General features: G+C 37.7%; 1 protein-coding gene across 2 annotated transcripts in view; it reads right to left on the minus strand.

Annotated features, from left to right (window-relative positions):
- Window positions 1-447: 447 nt before the first annotated feature.
- igdcc3 (immunoglobulin superfamily, DCC subclass, member 3) overlaps window positions 448-22,338 on the minus strand; it is a 66,507-nt gene continuing 44,616 nt past the window's right edge. The window contains exons 3-15 of one of the 2 annotated variants that reach the window (XR_014626959.1): window positions 20,767-20,911; window positions 20,516-20,646; window positions 20,292-20,429; window positions 17,125-17,283; window positions 14,505-14,670; window positions 5,361-5,608; window positions 3,419-3,583; window positions 3,005-3,193; window positions 2,431-2,535; window positions 2,201-2,336; window positions 1,810-2,044; window positions 1,358-1,547; window positions 689-907 (exon numbers count right to left, since the gene is read on the minus strand). Coding sequence is in view for 1 of the 2 variants with exons in the window: in XM_084406119.1 (XP_084262245.1) it covers window positions 1,410-1,547; window positions 1,810-2,044; window positions 2,201-2,336; window positions 2,431-2,535; window positions 3,005-3,193; window positions 3,419-3,583; window positions 5,361-5,608; window positions 14,505-14,670; window positions 17,125-17,283; window positions 20,292-20,429; window positions 20,516-20,646; window positions 20,767-20,911 (1,955 nt within the window). In the remaining variant the exon portion in view is untranslated. Of the gene's footprint in view, window positions 1,548-1,809; window positions 2,045-2,200; window positions 2,337-2,430; window positions 2,536-3,004; window positions 3,194-3,418; window positions 3,584-5,360; window positions 5,609-14,504; window positions 14,671-17,124; window positions 17,284-20,291; window positions 20,430-20,515; window positions 20,647-20,766; window positions 20,912-22,338 lie in introns of both variants that reach the window. The other variant, XM_084406119.1, reaches the window with a different exon arrangement.

Below are 22,338 nucleotides of genomic sequence, written 5' to 3' on the forward strand. Positions count from 1 at the left end.
AATTGATCACAAGTCCTGTAGTTACAACCCAGGCAAAGATTCCATTTTCAATTTCAATTCTTCACGAAATATCACAACACGTGATATATGCATCTAAACTACATCACCACTTATTTCTATCGGCACCCATAAAAACAGCGTATGTGCTTAATTCTGTAAAGAACGCTTTACATACTTGTTCATCCCCCACTTTCCATTGTCACATGACACGCAAAACACATGAAGTCAAGCTATTCAATTATTTGATGTGTATATCCAGCTTTGCGAACGGTGGTCTCTCTTCTTCCAGCGGTTCATCTGAGCGCAGTATTTTTATCCTGAAGACATTAGTAACAGTGCAGTTTATCTTAAAGTCTTTCCAATTTACTGCGTCGACTACGATTAAAATAAAAAATACTCTGATCAGGAAACATAGAACAAAAAAAATTCTACACGAATACAAGGACACTATCAAAACATCTTTACAAGCAGAATTCATAGAACAATGTCATCTGTCACCTGGCATGAGGTACTGACATATCAAAACACAGCAATTAATCAACATAGTGAAGCCAGGATCTTACAAACAGAGGCTGTGTTGCAATATCAGAAAAGAACCACAACGACAATAACAACATTGTTATTTTGAGGTAGAACAATGACTTCAACATTTGGAAGTGCTATATGTTGGATTTTTTTTTCTTGTTTTGCTTCAGCGAGCAGGAGAGCGGCAGTCCTTGAAATCTGAGGTAGAGAAGCACCTTTTTCTCTTTTGACTGAATGCATGATGTGTATAAAAACAGAACAGACAGCAAGATGCAGATCTCAAAGACTTCCTACAAGACATTCATTCCAGCTGAGGTAGGTTTTTTGTTGCAAATTCTAAGGTTCACATAGCCAAGTCTAAAGTCTTTATGAAGGTTGAAACCTAATTAAAAAAACAAACAAACAAAAACATTGATATCAGTGAAAAACAAATCCTGAGAATAATTTGAAATCCCTGGAAGAAGGTCTTGGTCTCCACTGGATGGGCTTGTGAAATCATTGGTAGGTTAAGAGAAGGCAGCACATCGAAAAACAGAACTAATATGTGGTAGAAGGAAAAATACTTCTTTGTTGTGCAGAAGAAGCCGAATAATATCACTTATAGATACTACTGACTGGAGAATGTATGCTGTCAGTTGTAACTGCAAGAGTGTATTTGTTCACCTACCAATGAGAAATAATAGCTGTCCATCACAGAACCTCACCCACTATGAGGCCAGAGAGACCCCCGGCATTACAGTCCAGTGATTCCCACAAAGGGAACTTAACTTAAGAATAATATATTCTTTGCACGATAAAAACAGAACTAAAAAATATGAATACTTCAGTTGACCTGAGTTGGACAGGAGTCTGAGTAGAGGATATTCTTGGCTTTCATTTCTTCATCAGTCTTCATCCTGTTGGCCCTCTGCTGGATGCCGCCGGAACTGCACCTCACACTCCTCCATCAGACTGAAGTCTTCAAGGGGAAGTGTGGAAATCTGAGATTCATTCAATGGACAGGAGACCAAAGAGCTCTCAATCTGAAAATAAATATAATCAAACAGAATGAGGTGAAAACATGAAAAACATAACCAAACATGGTAATACTATAGTACTTTTCAGTGAGGTCAAGGAATATAATTAAGTCAAATAGTTAAGTTAATAGGTTTTGCTTTGATCCGTTCCAAAATGCAGATCTTTCCATCCCACTTTTTCATGCACTGATAAATTTGTTCTCTGAAAAGAACCATAACCATGCAATCCGCACGTCTATAAATGTATGCATTGTTCCCCAAGGCTCACTGTGTGGGTGGTGTCAGGTGGACTGGAGAAGTGGGATGGTCCTGAGAAGAGTCTCTCCATCTCATTGGAGTCGGTGCAGCTCTTTGCAGTGTGGGTTCCTCCATTCCCATTTTGGCTGAACCTGTGGGGGCCGCTAAGGGCCAAAGCCCCCTGTGAGGAGGAGGACTCTAACACGACACCTGCTGGGTTACGGCCCGCCTGTCGGGTGGCATGCATGGTTTTACACATCTTCAACCTGCAAAGACAGAACGATTCAACTCTGCATCCAAAGAAACATGTTGACTTGAAAAAGAAATAGATTTAAAATAAAACACCTGACGCCCACTGCAACTGCATTCACTATAAAACTATACAAGTGGCATACGCACATAGACAGCATTGATTTCCTAACCTGCCCCTGTAGCTGAACATGAGGAAAAGGACACAGAAAACGATGCATGTGACTCCGATGTGGATGCCGATGATGATGCCTGTGGTGGAGCTTTTATTCTGTTCGTCTTTTACACAGTCGCAAGGGGTATTTAGCACTGCAGGAAGACAATGCACACATACACACAGTCAATGTGAGTGAGTTAGTATGCTTGAATGCGTGGGAGTGAACAAGTGTGTTGCATCAGGCACCTGATTTCTCCACTGTCTCCTTGAGCGACATAAAGCGCATGGTGGCATTGCCCTCTCCATGCTGGTTAAAAGCCAGGATCTTAATTTCATAAACAAAAGAGGGATCTGACGAGACAGAGAGAAAAAAAAAAAAGGTTTGGAACACTCATGATTAATGATTTTTTTTTAATTCAAAATGAATTGTGCTTGGTTGTGAAGAAAACTACAGGCTAAATGTTTAATAATAATAACAACAACAACAACAACGACTGACATGTTATGTTATGCTTTTATTTAAATAAATGTATGCATTAATTGAGCTTCGCTGACATGTTCTATTTTTAAAACTACACAACTATTAATTGTGTTTGACTGTAAAGTAAACGACAGGCTAAATGTAAATAAATAAATAAATACAGCCTTGAAAAAACAAGCATAAATCCATTTATACATGAACTGTCCCATTGATTACTCAACAAAAAATATCTAAGATATATAACATAAGATTATTTCTTTGTTTGTTTTACATATTATTTACAAAGAAATTCCTTCTGCTCATATTTCATGAATAAAGCTCCACCGTGGCCAGACTCACCCAGCTGAGTGATGTTGTACTGGGTCACATTACGTGGGAAGGTGAGGGGTCCTGTGAAGAGGGGGACGGGGACCTTACGGTAGTAGAGATTGAATCCTTCCTGCTGGCCCATCTTTGTGGAGGGCTCCCACGTGGCCTGAACCACAGTCGAATTAATCACCCTCGTGAACAAGGCTGGTGGTGCAGGGACTGTATTTTCATAGAAAATACAAAAGGTGGGAACTTTACCCTGAACAACCTTGAATTAAAGCCTACGCTGAATCAAAAACACCTGAAAGAAATGCTTTATAATTTTTTTCCCCAGTTGACTACTGCCAGCACAATTAACAACTCAAAATAATTGGAAATTATATAGCTGTATACAACCTAATTATATACAACTTTGTGTGTGATTGTATAAATATGTTTTTATACCTTCTCCCAGAGTGCTCTCCACAGCCGTCTCAGAGGCTTTACTGGCTCCGCGGGACGTGTAAGCCTTCACATAGAAGCTGTAGCTGGTGGAAGGCTCCAGATCTCCGATTACCTGCTGCAGGGTCATTTTACTCACAGCCTCCTGGTACTCCATTTCCACTGGGTCTGAATGTAAAGTGTGAAGGTTGAACGAAGGAAAAAGAGAGACCATGAAAGACCATTATTAAACACTGAAAAATTGTATGAGAGAGAAAAACAAATGAAGAAAGATGGAGCAAGAGAGTGAAATCATTGGCGTGAGAGTAAGGATTAACCCCGACAATTGCCCACCTCTTAATGTTGGCAGCTCTCTTAGTCACTTTTATGGCTGCAGTAAATGTTATATTTCTCTCTATTATTTATTCATGCCAAATTGATGTAAGTGATCATATATATTATATATGGCTCGTAATCCAAAACATATCCCGCAGCGCTGTAAGGCAATGAAGCTGCAGCGGATGAAAGATACTATAGACATATCTGAGCAGTGGCTAATAGTCATGGTAACACCACAGTGAGGAGAGAGAGTGAGAGAAAAAGAGAAAGCGCAGCAGAGGACATTTAAGAGCACATCAGCGTGGGTCTCAGATCAGATGTTCAGCTGTATTTGCTCCAGCACAGAAAACATCAACATGCAACTTTAAAGATTCCCAGGAGAGAGGGATTGATGAAAAAGAGCTCTCTCTTATTCTTTACCACCAAGTACTTTTACCAGCGTTTTAGAATTTGGTTTCAGTCAGACTAAAACAGTAATTTGTCTTTTTAAAATGTCACATAAATGCTTTAGTCTGACTGTGAACTGCTACCACAGTTGATGGCAACAGGATAAAAGCAGCAATTTGCTATCGACTTTAAATCTCACTGATTTCCATAATGAGGGAGCCTAGAGTGAAGATGGAATAAAATATGTATTTTTATAACGTCTGTTGAAATATACTTTCACACTTTAAATTAGAGGTCGACCGATTTATCGGTTTTGCAGATTCATCGGCAGCGATAACCGATTTCTTAAACTCTCTCTTATCTGCAATAATCCACACTGATTGTTTCTTCCGGTTGCGTCCATTGCGGGAGCGGCTGAAAAGGCTCCGCTGTTATTACATTTACATTAAAAAGTAGACATTTCAAGCTTTCTATAGTTACAGTTTATATAGATTCAAGTGTACGCTAAGTTTCAGTTTATCATTGTGATGCACTCCAGTTCACAGAGACTGCAGTTCATGTTAATTTCAACATTTACTAAAATATAATTATTAATTATTAATTGTATATAATACACTATAGTAACATAAATGAAAAATTGTTTTTGCAAAAACTAGCTAATGCTAATGGTAACAAAAGGGAACTTATTGTGAAGTGTTACTCCTGAAATGTACATGCAATGTTTCTAAGTTATAGCAACACACACACACACACACACACACACACACACACACACACACACACACACACACACACACACACACACACACACACACACACACACACACACACACACACACACACACACACACGATCTATAATGCTTTAATTAATATAGTATATTAATATTTATATATTTCATTTAAAAGTTCATTACATTTTCATGCATTAGCCAATACTGTTTATTTTTGTAATAAAGTTCAGGAATATTTTACTTTGAGTGTTAGGTTTTAATTCAGAATCATTTCTTAAAAAAAAAAAAAAAACGAACGGCTAATCAATCAGTTATCGGCAGGTACTGCCCAACTTAGTTATCGGTATCGGTCCAAATCCAATTTTGGTCGATCTCTACTTTAAATAAAATACTGATTTACTGGGGAGCCTTTTACATTCAATGTTGGAGAAGAGCTGAGTAAATTAGATTTGATTTGATTTTGCGTGCTTGTGTGTGTCTGTTTAGGTTCATAAGTAGTTTTCCTACCAGCAGTCTTGCGGATATGGAGCACATATCCAATTATGTCCTGAGTGTTTTGGGTGGGCTCTTTCCAAGACACCTGAATGGAAGTTGGAGAAAGGGTGTCTGCACGTACACCCGTGGGCACACCCGGCAACCCATCAGCCCACAGGACGGTCAGACGAGCACTGGCCTGTGTAGAGCCCGCACTGTTCTCTGCAATACACTGATATATGGCCTCATCCTCCTGGGTTACTCCATAGATGGTCAGAGTACTAGCAGAAGAGGAGAGAGAGAGAGAGAGAAAGACTTTTAGCCTGAGCAAGAAACACTAATGTCAGAAAGCAGTGATGCACGATTCGGTATGATATTGATTATCAGCTGATATAAAAGAATAAATAAATGATCAGTCAGTATTGAATATATATCAGCCAATATTGGATATTTAATTGTGCATGCTTATTTTCACTATTTTTACATTTAAATAATCTTTACCGCCATCTAACACTCATATAATGTTAATCTTTAAAAAATATTTTTAAAGATGAACTTTATGCGAGCGTTAGATCATAATAATTCTGTTAAATCTGTTAAACACTGTTAAATCTAATCTTTAGCAAATCTCAAAATGAATATCCATTTTTCATATTGTAATTTATAATATTGTAATTCCTAAATTCCCATTACAAATATTTTAGTTTGAATTGTTTTATTTAATTGAAACACTTTAATTTATTTAGACAAAATTGCATACATTTTAATATCAGTCATAACATGAAAATAATAATTGGCTTATCCGTATATAAATTGCTTATATCTGTGCATCCCTATCAGAAAGTCCTACATAAAAGGGCTCACCCAAGTGCACTGACGCATCTAATCTTTTTCCAGTGTAAATGATGTAACTGGGATGAATAAAGCAAAAAACAAACCATATGCACCCACCCACTCTGGGTGCTCATTAACATGAAGCAAACCCAACCATCTGTCAAACTCCTCCCTCCTGAATCATCCTCTTCACCTTCTATTCTTTCTCACTAGTCCTTATTTTTCTGCTCTCACTCTTTCAGTGTTTTTAACACCACCTCCTTTGTGCTCCCCTTCATTGCTGGGGGATACAGGCATGGTGGATGGGGGGGTGCATTATTAGTGCTGAATATATAATTCATTTTTTTTTCTCCCTTAATCCCGAGGCCATGGAAAAAAAATGCATTTTTACCACTTAAAGGGCAAGGATATGAAAATGAGAGCTCTCAGCATATGCAAGCCTTTTGCTAAACCACACCTTCTTTTTGTGATATATTTGCATGCGGTTTGTGTTCTCGAACAAATGGCAGGGGTGTTCTGATATTGCTGCTTCAGAGTGAATGGGAAAACGGAAAGGCGTTTAATGTATGCGCGTACGTGAATGCATTCATCTATTTTAAACACATGCAGCCTAAGAGGCAAGATGCTATTCAGTCCTAGAGATTATCATCCTTTCTTTCATACTCTTCATGTCTCACCACCAGCCTCCAGCAATCTTTATCTCTCCTACATGTACACTCCCCACACTGCTCCCCACAGATGCTACATAGGTGTGGACAGGACTAGATGCTTTTTATTTTTATTTGATACTATAGTATGGGATCACTTTTGTCTTCAGGTTATTGAGGTCAGTGTTGCTCTGTGAGACGTGGCTGAATCAATTTCTGTGCTCAATTCGATCGTCTGAATTGGCGATGTCTAGTGGTGCAAGGTCACTTTCTCTCCGTTTGATGGGATGAACCTTCACCTAAACCGTAAAATCCATCGCAATCTTCTAGAAAACGACTGAAGAGACCTCTTTAAGTAGGCTTTTGCACTAAAATCTGGAACTTTTCTGCACTTACACTCCTGCTCTGGTACTTATGGAAATTTGACATGGTATAGCTTCTTATTAGCATATTGCGTTCACCATTTGATTAATCCCTTCTGCTTGTATCATTCTCCATTGTAAGTCGCTTTGGGTAAAAGAGTCTGCTAAATTAATAAATGTAAATGCTAATTTCAAAGATACAGAAAAATATGTACTCTCCTCTGCCAAATTGCATCTCTAAACCACATATTTATGGGTGCTTCTATATGAACCAGCTTGACATATTATGTGTGAAGTGTTTAATTCACCTGTAAAACATGCTAACAGATCTCTGTCGGAGGAATGTTGAGATGAATGGCTAGGGCTGGTTGGCAACTTCACACCGCTTCCACTTTTTCTGTACAGCCCACACACACTAATTAAGCTAACAATAAATCCAGCTGTTTTTGTAATTTCACACCAGCATGACATGCTTCCAAGTCATACCCCCAACCCTGTGCTCTATGGACCAATCTATTAGCCATGATTCATAATGTCATCCCTGCTCTCCGAGGAACAGTGTGACAAACATTAGTCTCCCCACAAGCAGCACAGTCAGAGTAAGTTATGCCCACTAAGGCCCGAACAGACCCCTCATTGTCCACAACAATGTTCAAAGGCCCCATGACTTTTCCAGTTGTTTGTGAATTACTGGCTAAGTTTTAAGGATAACATTTAAAAAATACATATTTTTTACTCACAATTTCTACCCAATAAAATATTTTAGAGCTGGGCATAACTAGAATGCATAATTAGAGTTATAAGATTTTTTTTTTTTTTTTTATGACAATGGGAACCCTGGTTCTTCAAAGAAAAAGAAAAAAAGTCGTTGAGGGGGCGAATTAATTCTTCATGCTTTCATTAATCGCTTATTTTAATGCTTGTTTTGTCTAATTTTTCTTAGAACTTTCCTTAGGCCCACACAAATATAAGCTAAACAAACTTGATTTTTTTTCAGTTTCAGAAATGAGTCAGAGCGCATTTTGAAAGTAAATATGGTCAATTTGAGTTCATGTTTAATAAATTGACTTAATTTAGAAATAAATGATTGTTTCTTCATCATTCTCTGAACCTTTTTAAAGAGCCACACTTAACTTTTGCAACTAGAAAAGGGATGCAGCCAGCAATATTAAAATTGATATTAAAATCTAACTATATTACAATTAATTGTTATGCACACTAAATTGCAGATATTGATTTAGAAACATAAATAAAATAGTTGTTCAGAATACTGATGTTTGAAGAGGAACAGCACACATTGTGCTGGGACCATCTGCACCCTCTCTATCTGTCTATACATCCTGGCCTCTCCTAGGATTGACAGAGAGCATCCTGAGACAGGAGGGCTGCTATTCAGCACACTGAGAGCATGTTTGCACAGTCGTCACAGAGCACTGCCTCTTGAATGGGGTGGTCACCCTTATTCAGTCCTCTAAAAGTGTGAGAGAGAGAGGGGGAAAGATGAGAAGAGGGTGGGAAATGGGGAGTGTTAGGTAGAGGAGAGGCAAATGAGGAAGGGGTGCTTAGCTGTCTCTCCACTCAGTGAAAGCCAGGTGGAAATGACTGATTGCAGGAGAGGTCAGAGGTCAAGGCCATAGCTCGCTCCATTTTGCATGGGTTAGAGAGAGGGTAATGACCAAGAAGCACGTAATGGAGTTTAAAAATGGACAAAAAGAGGAAAAGAAAGGGAACAAATGAGCACTCTTTTGTCTGCTCAGCTGCAAAACATGGTGAAAATTGTCCACATGGTTTTCTCAAATAAGGTTTAAAAATATTTCTTAAAAAAAGTCTCTGCATGGTCATTTCAACATGAAAGACAGCAGAGATTGGACAGTAAAGTAGATAAACAGATTTTAGGCCCGATTCAAACCTGTGTCATACGTGAGTATGTGCCATGGCTCTTTTAGTCTACATGGTCACTTTTGCATTTTAGCAATGAAAAAACATGATGGATCAAACTTGAGACCAGGGAAAAAGGCTCTCAGTGAAAGAAGCCCTTCTTTGAAGAGTTACCAAACTACAAGATTAAAAATGATCAAACTCAGCAATAGTGCACATTCACACATGCATGTATGCGCAGTATGTGAAATGCACACATAATATATAACCACCTTCAAAGTCCTTCTAAGAGCCGGCCGGTGCAGTGTGATTTGACTGCGGGTCACTGTGGCATTTTGATTACTGCTGTAATAGTGTTTTATGTTTATGGAGAAGGCAGTGACCCCACCCTCTGCTCCTGCAGCTACTGAACTGCATGACCTCCGCTCTGACTGCAGCACTCTAACACATGCCTGCACGGATACAGAGAGCACACACACCTTCACTAGTGTTTGACTGATTCAGTATTAAATAATGCCATAATCAATCACTTGTCAAAAATCAATAAAACGATGACACACTATTTGAAATTTAATTGCAATTTGTTTTACTGTCATTTTCTTTAACACCTGTGTCTTCAATGTAAAAATGCCCATGTTTTTCTTTTTTAAATATCTCATCTGAGTATCTAAATCTTCTTGTAGGCCTTTTCCTCGATTATATGTCCAAAATCATTGACAATGATTACACTATTGGAAATCTAATTGTTTTTTATTATTATTATTGTCACTTTCCTTAAATAATACCTCTGTTTTTAAGGCAAATTTTTTTATTTATTAATTTATTATACCTCATTTGAATAGCTCTGGAAATATAGGAAGATTTTAGAGTTGCTTATGTGGTATCTTTTTATTATTATTATTGAGCTATTTATTTTTACATACATACACATACATATATATATGAAGAGTTCAGATGCAAAAGCCTCTAAGTGCCATCTGAAATTTTCTTCTAGAATGATCATTTTTATCAAGCTTGTATATTTAAATTCAGTATAATTTCACTTAAATGACAATGAATAGGTCATATATATATATATATATACAGTATATATATATATATATAGAGTACTGTGCAAAAGTCTTAGGCATGTTCATTTTAAGTCAGTTTTTTATATATTTTGCTGTAGTGTGTCAGTAGGAAATATCAGTTTACATTTCCAAACATTCTTTTTGCCATTAATTGTAATAATCCAGTGAGATTTGTGTATGCACAAGGAGTCTGACAACAGCCGGTATGATCTGATCTCACCATCATCGAGTCCGTCTGTGATTACATGAAGAAACAGAAAAAACTGAGACAAACTAAATCCAGAAGAACTGCGGGAACATCTCCAAGATGCTTGAAGAAACCTTCCTGCAAAGCTACCTGAAAAACTATGCGCAAGTGTACCTGGACAAAAGCCGTTTTAAACGCAAAGGGTCGTTACACCATATATTGATTTGAATTAGTTAACAGAAGTTAAATCATAAATAAATTCAATTTGTGATTTTATTTTTGAAAGCATTCTCACTTTACAGCATTTTAACACAAGTGCCAGTACTTTTCACAGTACTGTAGCTTTGCAGGAAGGTTTCTTCAAGCATCTTGGAGACGTTCCCGCAGTTCTTCTGGATTTAGTTTGTCTCAGTTTTTTCTGTTTCTTCATGTAATCACAGACGGACTCGATGATGGTGAGATCAGATCATACCGGCTGTTGTCAGACTCCTTGTGCATACACAAATCTCACTGGATTATTACAATTAATGGCAAAAAGAATGTTTGGAAATGTAAACATATTTCCTACTGACACAAAATATATAAATAATTGACTTAAAACCATTTTTGGGGGTGGGCTTAATTCAACAAAAGGAGATTTTTTTTGGTTGTTTTCCCCCCCCTCCCTATGTGTGTGTGTTTGGTCCAGTCATGTGATTGTTTTTGTGTCTGTGTATCAAAATTGAAAATAATACAATAAATAAAATATATAAAAAAACAAAAACAAAAAAACGCCATAATGCCATCACACAATCAGAATATCTTCCGTATTCTGGCCAATACTGTTCAAAAGTTGTTTTCAATAACAGATAAATAGATGATTTTAAGAAAACTAAAGTGCACTAAAAACTCAAACACACTTCTTATTAAGCACAAAAACACACAACTGTGCACATGTAAAAAGTTACATGTGCACCAACAGACTCAACACACACTCTTAAAAGGAACAGGTTTCTTCAAAAGATTGTAAGGGTTAAATCTGTGATATAATCTATTGCTCTCTCTTTAAGTTAGTGCCCTTTGAATTAGTGTTATAGATGATGGAAAAGGTAATCCAAACCTTAAAATATATATAAAAAAAGGTAGGCTATGCAAAAAATATCCAAATTAGCTGATACCTATAAATAACTGAAAAAAAAAATAAAGATAAAATGCTTATATTGGCTAATAACTAATATGATGCTGATAACATGATAACATGTATATTGTGCATTCCTAACATTCTCCATAATTAATTTTAAAAATGTATTTAATTACATTTCTTATTATAGTCAGTAATTATTTTCTTGTTACAGCCGATAACTGGCTGATATTCAATATGATATATATATATATATATATATATATATATATATATATATATACACAAAAAATACAACACTGAAAACTAACATAATATTTAAAATGATTGATAAGTGAATTTAGGCATAACAATATTATAAAGTACACTATGTGTGTGACCAACAGCAGACAAATGCATAAATATATATATGTACAGTGCTGTATAAATAAAAACAATCTGAACTCCTGCTTCTAGATGTTCCAAATTCATGTAAAAGTCAGTGTGCATCTCAGTGGAGACTCATGAGAGCGTGAGCATGTACAAAAGAGAGGTGAGGGCAAAAGGACAAGCTAATGGGTTTGCACATGTCGAGTGTGTACGTTTATGTCATATGGCAATAACACCATGACTGGTGCTGATAAACAATATAGCTGACAATATAACACCATAAAGGTGAACTGTGAAATTGTTTTCAATACTCACTCTTATCCCAGTTTAATGCACAGGGAAAACTATAAACAATCCATTCATAGGCTGTTCAAAGACTGGAAACATTGTGGCTCTTTCAAAACATTGTTCTCTAAAGACAGGTGTGCTATTATTTTTCTAAGCAAACATGCTAATAATTTTTTGTCATACAATTGTTGAAATGGGTCCAAGATTTATGCACAGATTTATTGAGGAGAGGTGTATAATTACCTTTCTAAGTGATCAGAATTATGATTCTACTGGTGGACGTTGAAATGGCTAAAAGAACCCCATAGAGTTTGATTGAAGGATCAACTGGAACCACGGGCATGTTCCTGTGGTTCAAACAGCAGATCACGTTGCCAGCAATGCCAAGCTCATGGGTTTGATTCCCAGGGAATGCAAGAACTTTTAATGTAGTGCAAGTCGCTTGGATAAAAGTATCTGGCAAATGCATAAATGTATTGCACACAAAAAGTAGCTGCAGCTAGGCTTTTTTGGCCAATAAGCAATCACCTAATAATCAACCATTACACCCCAGCAACCAGTAGAACCCCCTAGTAACTCCATAGCAATACTCAGAAAACATTAGCAACCACATAGCAACTCTCTGCCCACTATTCCACTTTATGAGTCAATTAGCTAATGGTGTGAGACTCAGAAATTCCAACTGATCCATTCCTGCGCTCTCTCTCTACATCTACCTGCTTGATGCCTGTCTCAGCCTTCTTGTCTTTCCCAATTTATTTCTTTTAGCAATGAAATGTCTCTCTCCATCTTTGCTGTTATAAATTTTAACCGCAATGAAATTGATTTTCTCTCACACCATAAACATGCTCTTTAACCACAACAAAAATCCCAGGCAATAAAACTTTTATTGCGATAGACAAGGAATCACGTTTCATTTCCATTTCCAAAGACATGATCGTAAATAAAACAGAAAAAAAAAAGAAAAAAAAAAAAGAATAGCACAGCAGATAAACAGAAAGCTGAGTGTCTTTCATAGCAGACAAGGCCCGTTCTAGATCAGAAGAATGCAGGACAATGTATCATATTATGACCTCGACTAGTGCCTTCCTAACATGGTTGTCATAACACTATCTAGGAGAGGACAACCGGCAACATGAGAATGTCCTTCAGTGACATAAACAGTGGGCGCCTTCACTAATGCCTTCTGTAAGGTGACTCCATTGGTAATAAATGACAAGGTTTAAGTTCAAGTACTAACATTACTAAAACTGAAATAAAAATAAAGCTAAATAAAATCAACATGACAAAAGCACATAACAAAATTACTTTAAAATTAAATAACCTAAAAAAAACCCATTTAATATCAATAAATAACATGACAGAATATAAATAACATTCAAATAACACTGGTCTCATAGGTGAATTTGCAGGTGGGACAGGTGGGACGGGTGAGACGTGTCCCCACCACTCTTTTTGAAACATCTCGCTGCACGTATGTACCCGAAACAAAAGAAACATCTCCAGCTGATTAACAATTCATTTGTTTGTGTTAAATAAGAGGTGATCTGGCACAGATGTGTTGTTTTTGAAATCATGCTGAGTGCTCGTTGCTGCTGTTATCAATGGCGGAAGGCAACACTGTTCTCCAGGCGCTTGTGCACAGTCTCCACACAGATGAGCGTTTCTACGAGCGCAATCTATTGCTAACCATTGCGGAGACTCACCATTTGTCCTGGTGAAATCACAAAACAAAATGCACATCCCTGTTCTTGGTTTTAATGAGAAAACAAAAAATAATCGGGCAGATTAGAACCCAGACCCTCTGGCACGCTTAACAAAAATTCTACCACCAGTCCATTAGGACACACAAATCATTAATGCAGATCTACGTATTTATTCATTACTGTAAATACTCTCGTAGATATAAGCCTATAGTAGATATTAGGATGAAAATATCACATTAAACATAAGGTCTATGTCAATAGTAGATATGTGACCCTGGACCACAAAAACCAGTCACATGGGTCAATTTTTTTTTAAATTGAGATTTACACATCACCCGAAAGCTGAATAAATAAGCTTTCCATTGATGTATGGTTTGTTAGGATGGGACAGTATTTGGCCGAGATACAACTATTTGAAAATCTGGAATCTGAGGGTACAAAAAAATCGAAACATTGAGAAAATCGCCTTTAAAGTTGTCCATTTATGTTTATGATTGTGCTGCATTCACTCACAAAAATAAATGTTTTATATATTTACAGTAGGAAATTTACAAAATAGTTTTGTCATCCAGGGTCACATATAAGGATGAAACTATCACATTAAACATAAGTTATATATGTCAATAAATTAAACTCAATGTAATACTTAAACTGATTTCTGGACATCGTAATGTTATTTTTGGTGCATTTATTATTACTGGACCTTTTCAGCTCACCTGTTGTTGTTCCTGAGTTTGACATGCCCATCGGGCTCTAAGATCTGTCCATTTTTCAGCCAGGTGAGCTGGGGGACTGGCTCACCCCGGGCCAGACAAGTGAAGATGGCAGTGGTGCCCACCGGGCGAGCAATGGACTGAGGAGGCTGCACAAACTCTGCTGGGGCTGTAGACCGATAGAGAGGAAGAAAAATGAGAGACAATGAGAAGTCAGTTATTGCCAATACAAAACATGAGTTTATTAAATAAAAAAGGCTTGAAATTTCAGAAACCTCAGTTACTGTTGGAAAGTGATTTAAAAATGAGCCCAGTTTGCTCCTTTGCACTAATGTTACCAATTTCACCCGGTTCCATTTACATATGTCACGTATATGCTATCAACGGTAATAGAAATAGAAAAACACAGTGCACACAATGCTGAGAGAGGAGGAGTGAATGTGTTTACGTTGCTTTGGCTTCATCACATTTAAAATGAATATATTGTGACAGCAGTGGGTGGTAACAGGAATGAACTTAGAGAAAGCATCAGATTAACTCAATTAGAGAAGGGCAAAAACAGATTTCACAGGGCCAGAAGAGGAAACTGACAATCCACAAATGACACAGTGTGAAAATTAAAATAGATTAAGTGCTGCAGAACAGATGTGGGGGGCAAGGAGGGGATATTTGGACCACAAACATCTTCTAGCACCCCAGAGGCTTCTGCTGCCCCCAACCTCACCAGATACCCTCCTCCTCCTCCTCCTCACTCACTCACCGCATGTTAATACTGCCAACTGACACAGACTGCAGATAATCCAATAGTCCTTTACTGCTTAATTAGGACACATTTAATCTGGGAAAATTTGAAATTGCTGACTGATTAGCCACCGTTCGCTCATTTGTATCCGTTTTAATTACCATAACACCATTCATACTCGTTCAGGGTGCAATGGCTTTAATTATTAAAGTCCTTTAATCGCAAGTGTTGATCCTGCTCTCAGTCTCTCTCCTGTATTTTCAGTGTTACCAGCTTCTCTCAATAAATAAATGATAAGAGAGGTTGCTAACTGCTCTCAGAGGTCTGTCCAGTGCATCTCACAGCCCCGCAAATTAGTGCTCTCTTTTTTCTTTTCTTATCCCTGAGTGTACGAGAGAGAGAGAGAGAGAGAGAGAGAGAGAGAGAGAGTGGGGGATGGGTTGAGGGACTGAGTATTGATGTATCACTGTGATATATCATCAGAGACACCTCTTCCTTCCTTTCTTATCTCTCTGTTTCTCTCACTTATTTCTCTCTTGGGATTTTAAGAGAGAATCTCTTCTTTTCCCCCTCCCCTCTTACTACCAATTTTTACATAAAATTGTTCAATACACCGCTCTTACTCTCTTCCTCCTCTCTCTCTTTAATGTAAATGAAGTGCATTACAGTAAGCAAAGGCTGCTTCACCATCTGGCCACTAAGATCATATCAATTCTCAGCTACCCCTACAACGCTGCTCCCGCTAATCATGGATACTTTACACCCGCTGAGATTCAGTCACTAACTTCTAAGGCAGTTAATAAAAGTACTACTAAAAGTAGTGATGCTACTAAATCTTTTTTTTGTAGTGTACTGAATAATACAATACACACAATAATTCAGTTGTTAGTGTAGTGTATAGCTTTTCTAGCAACAAGCTAGTTTTTCTCCACATACTGCTAATGTGTTTATATATATTTGCGAAGCTTTGAAGCTGATACAATAATCAAACACTTACTCCTAAACTGTCTTAAACTCAATTTTGTGAAATATCTCAAGGTTCCAAAACAAAAATCACCTAGCAAGTTGGCAAGTAGCAACCATACCTTAAAATCTCGGTAAAATCTTGGTAATACCACCAAATTTGGCACACACCAAGTCAAAACCAATATCTATAGAAAAAACATATTTTCATTCACTTTTTTCCCCCATGATACCACAACTGTTTGATTAACATTAATGAGACTGACAGACCTACTGTTCCTACATGAATCTAATATAATGTTACACATCAGATGTTTTTCCCCAACAGTTAACCAAATGTTAATTTAAGACATAACAGATAATGTTTGCGTGAATACTCGGCAAGACAGATATTTTGAAATACTGTGTTTATGTGTATAACGTTACCGGGATCGCACGCTGTCTGAGAGGTGTCTGTGCGCACGCTTCGGATCTGTCAGTCGGCGCGAGAAAGATCGTTTTGTTTACATCAGCATGAGTTTGAAAATCACATTTCATTGGTTCAGACTCTTGACATCGAGAATTCGCTATGAATATTCACAAAGTTGGAATGCTGCGCTTTAAAACGATATCAAAACTTGTGCTGAGGGGAACTGGCAGTCATTGAGAAGCAAGCAGAGAAAAACAGCAATTTGCATGGACAAGTGACAGGTACTCCTCTCTAATAAGGATAAAGATTCTTTTGGAGCATCGGGGTCGCTAGACGAGGGCTTTATTAAATCATTTTTGTGAAAATCTAAAATTCGACCATAACATTTTTCACTTGTTTTGCCAATAGCTTGTAATTAGCCTGTGCGCATCACGACTTATTTTGCCAGCACGGGTCACATATAGTTTTGGGATTTTTTTTTATTTAAATTTTTTTTAGAAAAGGCTCACCTTGGACAACAAGACGTCCCTGAGCAGTTCTGCGCACACGGGTTCCTGGTTTGTTGGCCGCACAGACGTAAATGCCAGAATGTTGAACTCTGACATCAGAGATCATCAGGTTTCCTGTTCCTAGTACTTGGATACCCTCAACTCCTATTGGGCGTCCATCTGAAAGAGAGATGAAGGCACAGTGTTGACAAAGACAAGGGAAAGAGGTCATAAAGATCATTCAAAGAGAATTAAAGAGATCAGCAGAGGGAATAAAAAGAGAATATAGTCTCACATGATTATCCAGCCATAAAATCATTTCCTGCCCCATAGGAGCTAAAAATAAATTTAACAGGACAACAGAAGCATGTGATGAGCCTCCGGATTTAACAGCACTGGTTAAATGTGACTAATTATGGAGTACAAAGCCCTATCCCTCTTTCTGCCCTGGGACAAAGAATATAATAGACAGGAAAAATCTGAAAAAAATAAATAAAATACAACTCTTGTATAAAAAGAGTACACCGAAAAAACAAGGATCCAAGAAGGGACATATGAGATGACCTATGAATGCCAGTGATGCAGGATGTCCCATGTTACCATGGACAGGACATCTCCTATACATGTGAAGAACTCGCACACTTTATGTACGAGCAATGACTCTCACAAGCTACTGTAAACTGTATCAGTCTGGACCATCTCACTCACTAGAGCTATAATTGGACACTCAGTGAGGAAAAGTGCTAATAAAAATTAACAGTCCCTCTAAATACATCTTCCATTCATTTCACTGGCCTCTCAGGTCTCTAATTCTGTTTTTTTTAATGTGCCTGTCAAAATGACATAAGACACAGTGTTAGATACTGCGGCAGGGTGCAGTTCATAACACCAGATTTAACTGACTGGCATCAGTTGTGAGGTGCACAAACATTTCCACTTATCATTCAGCAACTGATTGGAGCTTCTCAATCCAGTTCCACACAGTTAATGGTAACACTCATCTGTCTTTAGAGATACAGGCTTTTAGTATTTGTGGGTTGATTAGCAACCCATGATTATTGTATTGTTGTTGCTTTGTGTGAATATCATTGGGTCTCATTCACTAAGCATGCATACACACAAATTTGTGAATGAAATCTGCGTATGAACGTTTTCATGAACAAATTCACCAAAATCTTTCATACTAAAATTATTTTAAATTTAAGAAAAAATATAGGAACAACTGAAACCACACATACACAAAAAGCACTTACTCTGTGCGGCCATATAATCTTGTTAAAAATATATATTTCATCTTATCACAACTATAATTATATTATATTATATTACAGTAGCAAAAGGGGATACATTTTGCAGATGCCCAGAATTTTCCCTAGACAATTTCCCCTTGACAATATTTTTGTATTACATTTTACTGGCCAGACCTTTCTTCCCATAACAAATGTGTGCGCTTTCTGGTAGGTGTGAATCAGCAAGCATGCATGCTTGGTTGTGTGTATTAGCGTGAACTAAACTCATTGGCTCCTAAATAAGATGACATAAATGCAGAATGGCATTAATCACTAACTGTAGGAGACGTATCACATTCATTACTGAGCTTAGCCTTGATTTGCTCTCGCTGTAATCTAATCCAGCAAAATCCCATTGTTAGCAGTTAATTCCAGCAACACTGCAGAAGGTAATATCCACAATCTGATTAACAGCCGTTACAGGAAGACACCATCATTTACATTCTTAATGGGAGAATCACATAAGATAATAGCTGGGAGAGCGAGAAAGAGTTCAGAAACGGATTATTATACAAGTGTGGGAGTCGCTGTGAAATCTTGCTTGAGAGAGAGCAGTTGGTGTGGGTCAGAGAATAATTCTAAGTATGTTACATTCACCTCAAAATATATAGATATAGTTTAAAATGTTTATTTAAATGCAAAGAGCAAATTGCACAGGGCTCAAAAATTGGATCCAGAAGACAAATCTGTAGATCCAAATGTATGCAAGAGGGACACGCACACACTTGCATAAATACAGACACATTCCAACATAAAACGACATTAATCACCCTACAACACCACTTTAGAAGTATAGATGAGACATTTCTTCATTAATCCCAAGTAAGATAAGACAGACAGATCTGGCAAAGAGGGTTCAATGACCAAAAATGTCTGAAACCATTTCAAGTTTGTGGCTTCAGAACTCTGAGCACGCTTAAAAATAAATGAGCTATTTTTCACACAGAAACCAATCTCACTGTACAGTATCAGAATGTTCGATCTATAATATCCATCTCTTAGAGAGAAGGATGGAAGAGTATTTCTTTCACCATTCGGCTCCAGTAGATTGAAGTGTTAATGGCTTTAATACAGCAGCCAGTTTATTTTAATAGGGCCATATCATCAAAAACTGAATGTTCTGGATCTTTGGAACTAAAAGGGTTTGATGTTTAATATATTTTAAAATGCAATTTATTTCTGTGCTGTGATGGCAAAGCTGAATTTTCAGCAGCCATTACTCCAGTCTTCAGCGTCACATGATCCTTCAGAAATCATTATAATATGATGATTTTGTGCTCAAGTAACATTTCAAAAATGAAAATTCTGTCACCATTCACTCCCCCTCATATTGTTCCACACCTGTATGACTTAAAATAATGAATTCTGAAGATTTTTAACGACACCATGAGTCTATGGGGTCCAAAACAACATCAATGGACGGAAAAAAAATTCTATTTTCGAAAGATCATCTTTTATGTTTCACAGAAGAAAAAGTCATACAGGTTTGAAAAGGCATGAGGGGGAGTAAATGATGCCAATATACATTTTTAGTGAACTACTCCTTTAATTCCAACTAAATTGAGACATTTTTGGTACAAGACACCTTAACTAAATGAACTTTAAGGAGAAAAATAAGATGATAAATAATTTAGGATATGACCCCTTTTTAAAAGGAATCTTTCCATATATAGATTGACACATTTTCTCTGATCTTCGTCCTCCATCATGTTGCATTAGCTTGGTGGAGGAGATTTTTCCCTTTTCTCTTTTTCAGTTGATTGGGTAATGGGTATTTTATAGTCAGTGTGCAGTGGAGAGCATATTAAAGCTCTTTGCAGCATTCCGACTGGAGCAGAGGTGGGTTTTGCTCTGATAAGCACTCAAGGCAATTTAGAGAGCAACTTAAACAAGTCTTACCAAGTCTACTCCACGAAACGATTGGACGTGGGTAACCCGTGGCAACACACTCCAAGATGGCAGTCTGGTGAACTGTGAGGGTGAGGTTTTCAGGGCCCACTAGGATCATGGGTTCTTTGTAAACAGATGACTGGGAGCCTTCAGGAAGAGAAAGGTAAAGCAAGTTACAGAAAGAAAATGATGTGGAAAGACTCAAGAAAGCAGAGAAGAATTTCTGAGCAGACCTGAGACTGTGAGCTGCGCTCCTGCACTGTGTTTGACTCCAGCACTGTTGTGGGCAACACAGCAGAACACCCCACCATCCTCAGGGCGTACTCCTGTTATCTGCAGCACACCCGTGGGCAACAGAGTATATCTGCAAAGAGACAGACATAGACCGGCCCACAGTGAGAGGGAGACATGTATATGTTCCAACAACACTGGGCACATCCCTTCAAATGTCTTTGTGTGGAATTGTGTGTATTTACGACGCTACCTGTCATCAGAGGTATCCACGGGCCGCCCGTCTCTTTCCCAGCTGATGACCGGCTCAGGCAAGCCATGGATTTGGCACTGAAATCGTCCAACACCTCCCAGCTCTGCACGCACAGAACGTGGCTGCACATGAAAATCTGCCATTGCTGAGGACAAAAGAGACAGAGAGATTGCTTTAACCCTTGTACACAAAGAAGGTCATTCACATACCTTCAATTCAAAATACCACCATTTAAACAATGGAGACAGTGCAAGAACAATATGCAAGCATTCACAGTTTCTCAAAGTGGTGAAGTAGAACAAAAACAAAGTGACAGGTTCTGAATCTGTAAAATGTCCCACCACATTATACTGGACCTTTTTTCTTCCTAAACTTCTCAAAATAGAGTGATAGAATACACAAAGTGCAGGTCCAGGAAATCAACAACTTAAGTGTGATCTGCTGTGCTCTGATCTACAGTCACAAATGCAGAACTACAATGATGAACTGAAGCTGCATGCAGTAAGAATGACAACACTATGAAATACTTTGCATATTCCTGTTTAGTGTGTGTTTAAGTATACAACAGAAATATCCAATACCAATTTCTTCAACAAGTTTAATAGATTGATTTTGTGTAATAGTTTTGGAGAATACACTAGCGTTCAGCAAAAGTTCAGCAAGTTCTTTATTCAGCAAGGATGTTTAAAATGTATTAAAATATTTTAAATTGTAGTATTTCACAATATTACTCTTTTTTACTGTACTTTTGATATTAATAAATGCAGAATTGTTGAGCATAAGAAACTTCTTTCAAAAAACATAAAAAAAATCTTACCAACCCCAAACTTTTGAATAATGGTGTATATACTCAGCATCCCATGTTTCAAATAAGATTTTTACATTCATGTAAAATTCCTTGATTTAACCCCTTTAATCTTGCTTTTCCCCCCCAGTGTTTCCTGTATATACAGTATGTCTGTATATATGTTTGTAATATATATTGACGCATGTTGAGGTCTAAAAATAAAACAACTAAAAGTCACTTAGATTCTCCTCCATACTCTGACCACTCAATTCCTGCATCCACTTTAAGGTCATATAATACAGTCCCAAGCACAGAAAACCTAGGAAAAGTAACCAACAAAACCAATCATTAACACTTTTAGTGTTTGTGTGTTAGAAACACAGCTTTGGGGTCTTACTTTCATAGCTCAAAGACATGAAATCAAACTAAAGGCGGCATCTGCATCTGTCCATGGCAATGAGTACCAGATAAAGTGTGTGAGTATTTTAGAGAGAGCATAAAGGTGTAAAGAGAATTGTTATTTCAGCAGTCAGACACCACTCAATAAAAGCCAATCCATCTGCAGGAGAAGAAAAGACTGAAGCAACCAGTTAAAGTATGATGACCAGGATTTGGACGCTTTCAGATCCGTGTGAGGGGGAAATTATCCAAAGCCCCTCATTGGGCTGCAGTTCACATAGTGTGTCCCGCAGGAGCTCATAGTGAGAGAGGGCTGGAGATGAGGGGAGGAGCTGGAAACACAAACACAATTAGCGCGAGGTCTGTCTCTCCGGCAGCCAACCACC

The sequence above is a fragment of the Rutilus rutilus genome (assembly GCF_951802725.1).
Source record: "Rutilus rutilus genome assembly, chromosome: 3".
NCBI classification, from domain to species: domain Eukaryota; kingdom Metazoa; phylum Chordata; class Actinopteri; order Cypriniformes; family Leuciscidae; genus Rutilus; species Rutilus rutilus.